This window comes from Lactuca sativa, chromosome 5, assembly GCF_002870075.4.
Source record: "Lactuca sativa cultivar Salinas chromosome 5, Lsat_Salinas_v11, whole genome shotgun sequence".
Lineage (NCBI taxonomy): Eukaryota > Viridiplantae > Streptophyta > Magnoliopsida > Asterales > Asteraceae > Lactuca > Lactuca sativa.
The window spans coordinates 324,944,098-324,948,897 of NC_056627.2; the positions used below are offsets into that span (position 1 = coordinate 324,944,098).

Below are 4,800 nucleotides of genomic sequence, written 5' to 3' on the forward strand. Positions count from 1 at the left end.
TAAAATGTGCAAACTTATGTTAAAGATGGGTGCATTACATGATTTGGGAATTTTTACTACGATGTGGATGAAAACATAGAGATGTATTTATCTTATAAAACTAATATTTACGCCAATTGTATGATTACATAAAATGTGCAAACTTATGTTAAAGATGGGTGCATTACATGTTTTGGGAATTTTTACTACGATGTGGATGAAAACAGAGATGTATTTATCTTATGAAACTAATATTTACGCCAATTATATGATTACATAAAATGTGCAAACTTATGTTAAAGATGGGTGCATTACATGTTTTGGGAATTTTTACTACCATGTGGATGAAAACATAGAGATGTATTTATCTTATCTTATAAAACTAATATTTACGCCAATTGTATGATTACATAAAATGTGCAAACTTATGTTAAAGATGGGTGCATTACATATTTTGGAAAATTTTCGTTTGATAAAGAATAACATAATTTGTGATCAAATAGATTATGAAATGAGGATGCCAATTTGTTATGCATCACAAAGAACTACAGGTAACTTGTACTAAATATATGGGCTCAATCTGATTACGAGAATTGAGTTGTAATCTTGATTTGGTGCAAAATGAAAGAAATGAATTCAACTTGGTTACAATGTCTTATCTATTCATCGAATTCGTTGTTTGATGAATGCTACATCTCATATCACACTTAATGAACGATGATCTTATTATGCATTCTTTTGATGACACCTAATTTGATTTTGTGACTTTTAATGTGTGATACAAAACAGTTAGAATCACCAAGTTATTAAAGTCAACATGTGTATTTTATGTGTAAATTTCATGATTTGACAGTTGAAAGTTACAATTTTGGTTTTTTTGGTATTATAGTTGAAGATAGAGGTACTTTGGGGATTATAAATAGTGGAAAATTTTACAAATAACTTTAGAGGGCGAATTGATCAAAACAAGTAGAACAAAATGACTAAAACACCATACATATTCCTACAAGTTACAAAAAGAGCACATCCAAATGGAACGTATCAAATAAAGAAAAATAATGGTTCAAAACAATAAATGATGCAAATATAAAATGTAACAACCTCAAAGAACCTATGACTTTTGTCCTTCCTCTGCAGCGGCAGCCTCAAAGGTTTCACCTGCCACAAGTTCTGGGACATCATCATCATCGTCCACTTGTGCTGACGTGGCAGCAGCTGCTTCAGCACCACCTGGCACCTGCTTCTGGAACTGCTCTGCTAACTTTCTCAAGTTATCCAAGTTATCTGGTCCTGTAACAAACAATTAAAAAAATGTCATCTTTTTATCACCAAAAAACAAACACAAAATCTAATTCAAAACATGGTGGTGTTTAGACATACCAAGCTGGTTGAGGATGCCAGGGAGAATATCTTGTAATTCTGAAATAAAACATAATAAAAACAGATATTATCATACACCATTCATATTAAACATAGCAATATCCCCCATTAAGTCGAAAAAAAATCTTAATAATATAAGCAAGATATATTAAAGGCAACTTACTCTTTGTTTGAGGAGTACCACTAACAACCCATGTGTTGGCAGCGATAGAGGCTTGAACTGAAGACATATGAACAAAGATTATTGATTTCTTCTGTTAACTTGTAGTTATAATAAAAGGATAAGAGTTAAAATTGGTACCTTTAGGGTTTAAGAACTGAATAACTGTTTCATCCTTAAAAATATTAACTTCCTCAATTGCTGGTATTGCGTTTACACCTATTCTCTTTAAAGTGCTCTGCAGCCTCTTGTCATCTGTGGTGGTTGTTTTATGTACAGCCTTCTTCTTTCTGCAGGTTTAGATCAAATTGAAGATGTAAACAACAACAATTCAATACAGATACATTCTCTTTTGTCTATTTCCTCATTTAAATAAAAACAAAGATAAGCAAACACACATCTCTAAAGCACGACAACATATTAGAGACAGACCTTCTCACGCTTCCCTTCCCACCAGTGCGCACAGCACCTGCCATCTTCTGTAGCTTTTCAACATTCATCTGCCACAAGCAATAGAAAGATAGATGTGGATAAAGTATCAATAATCAAATGTAAATGCAAACTTATAATCTTATAATCAGTAGTAACTTCACAAATGGCGACCTTAAACATCAACATATTAAATGCTAAACATACATCCCTAGCACAGTCGATAATCACACTCCTAAATCAAACAACCTTTTAATTTCGGCTCACAGCTCTCAATTATTAAAACAGACTATAGAAACCGAATCGTAAAATTACCTAAGCTATTGTACAGAAAAAGATTTACAGTCGAGATATATTGAATTGATTTATGAAATCAGATGGTAATTGAAGGCGGAAAAACATTTACCTTGGCGTTGATAAGATATAGAGCGACGAACGCAAGCTGAGAGTGACGGAGGAGGTCTGGGATAACAGATAAAACCCTAGCGTCAATCTTGGGGGTTTATATATGCCGCCGCTACAAAAAGTTTCACATTCCTACCCTGTACTACAGTAGAATTTCACAAAATTCCCTTGTTTTCTCTTGTGTGATGTAAATAGCAATTTTGATCAATCATCACGTATCTATGACCAAATTACGAAATTCCCGTGTTATTTACTTTGTAACGTAAAAATAATTGTCATGTATAATACTGTATAATACGGTTAATTGTAAAAAAAAAATCGATTATATTACCATAAAAATTCAATTTTGATACTGATTTTTTTTTTTTTGCAATTATGTCATTATATTTATAACTTTGTTGCAATATCAACCAAATGACTAGTTCTTTTTTATTCTTCCGGTAACCACTTTTCTTGAATTGCAATAAAATTACTAAGTTTATCAAAATTTCGATTTTGACTCCAGTTTAAATTTGTAAGAAAGTTACTACATTACTACAAAATTTCGATTTTGGCATCGAGTTTATTTTCTCAATTATGTCATTATATTATATAATTTTTTTCAATGTCAACCAATTTACCGATTCAAAAGATGTTATTGTGGTTTAGAAGTTCGATTTGTACAATAAATAAATGAAGATCGATCTAATGGTTGAAACTCACTTACACCCTTTCAGAAGATGTTATTGTTGTTTAAAATTTCGATATGTACAACAAGTAAATGAAGACTCCTACAAGGTCGATTTAATGGTTAAAACTCATTGAGCGTTTCTTGTATCGACATTGTAGGGGTCTTCATTTATTTGTTGTACAAATCAAGCTTCTAAACCACAATAACATTTCCTAAAAGGGTGAGTACGTCCTTTCTATTAACTTTTAAGTGAGTTTGAACCACCGGATTAACCTTTTAGATGTTATTTGTGAAAAAAATATTCTGACGAGAGTTAAACATTAACCATTATAATAAAAAGTTCTACCTAAAAGGGTGAGTACGTCTTTTTCGCTGACTTTTAAGTGACTTATTGGACATGCAAGGTCATAAAGTTGGAAACTTTATGACTCTTAGCGATATTTTGGCCTTGGAAACTGCAATTGGACGCATTAAGTCGATGTATTAAGCTCTTTAATGTGAAAAAGAGAAGTTTTGTGAGTATGCAGTTGTGAGTATGCCAAAGTCAAAGTCAAATTCAACGATCCGAGTTGACTCAATTCTTCGAGTTATCCCACAACTCGTCGAGTTTCCATTAAGCACATAATCGCGATATTTCGATCCGACTCGTTGAGTTTCCCTTTAATTTGTCGAGTTCCTCCTTTTTCAACAGAATCGGGACAAACCCAACCCAACTTACCGAGTTCCCTTAAGAACTCATCGAGTTCTTCGATCAGCCAACCCACTTAATGCATTAAGCCACTATTCTTCAAACCAAAGCCTTATATTTCAGATCTAGACTGATATTACGTCTAGAAGGGTAAAGTTTCCAACTTTACCCATTAAGAACCACCCCAAATACATTAAGCTCAAACCCTAATCCTAAAAGGCTTATGTCTTAATCCAAAAACCACCATATCTTCAAGATAAAGCTCATGAACACAGATCTGGACCTTACAGACTAAAAAATCACGCAAAGTCTTCAACTTTACTCACATGCATGGCCAAATGAAGATTAAAAGGCCAAATCAAAGGCTTAAAGGATGCATGGAGCTCTTAGGACCATAAAGTTGGCACCTTTATGCCATAGCAGCTCAAGAGGACTATAGATCTAAAAGGGTTATCTCAATGGGACGACCAGCTCCCATCAAACACTTAATCTCGGTTAAACATGAAAAATAATCCAAATAAGGAGATCTAAGCATAAACTAAGCAAGTTTGAGACTTTATTCCATAATTGTATCAAAATTGAAGCAAAGATTCGAGATTTAGCAGGTCCTTCTCGTATCACCACGCTTCCCTTTCTTCCAATGGCTTCAAACACGCACATAAAAACACTCAAAATAGCTCACAAACATTCAAAAGTGCCTTAAGGTTTCGAGGTTAGGGTTTAACACAATGGATGTTGGAAATGAGGCCAACTTGTGGGGTTTAAGTTGTTTAAATAGGGTGTAAAACCCCAGAATTAGGATTTCATTTCTTCCAGCCAACTGTCGAGTTGAGACCTCCCAACTTGTCGAGTTGGTCACTTCAAATACGCGGTCCATAACATTTCAACACGATGAGTTCGGGGCTATTAACTCGTTGAGTTGCCCTATAAAATTGAATAAATTAAAAGTTTAAATACATAACAGGAACCAGGCATTATAATTCTCCCCCACTTGTCTCAGACTTCGTCCTTGAAGTTTGCATCCTCGAACAATCCCGAGCAATGCTCCCTCAGTTCCTCCTCGGGCTCCCAAGTCCATTCCGACTCCTT

General features: G+C 34.1%; 1 protein-coding gene across 1 annotated transcript; it reads right to left on the reverse strand.

The window, feature by feature from the left end:
• Positions 1-935: 935 nt before the first annotated feature.
• On the reverse strand, positions 936-2,499 carry LOC111915531 (nascent polypeptide-associated complex subunit beta). Its single transcript, XM_023911186.3, has 6 exons — positions 2,355-2,499; positions 1,952-2,019; positions 1,661-1,809; positions 1,523-1,579; positions 1,360-1,398; positions 936-1,269 (listed from the first exon to the last, which is right to left on the reverse strand). The coding sequence occupies exons 2-6, from the start codon at positions 2,017-2,019 to the stop codon at positions 1,091-1,093; spliced, it is 492 nt and encodes a 163-aa protein (XP_023766954.1). The 5' UTR covers positions 2,355-2,499; the 3' UTR covers positions 936-1,090.
• Between the last annotated feature and the right edge of the window lie 2,301 nt (positions 2,500-4,800).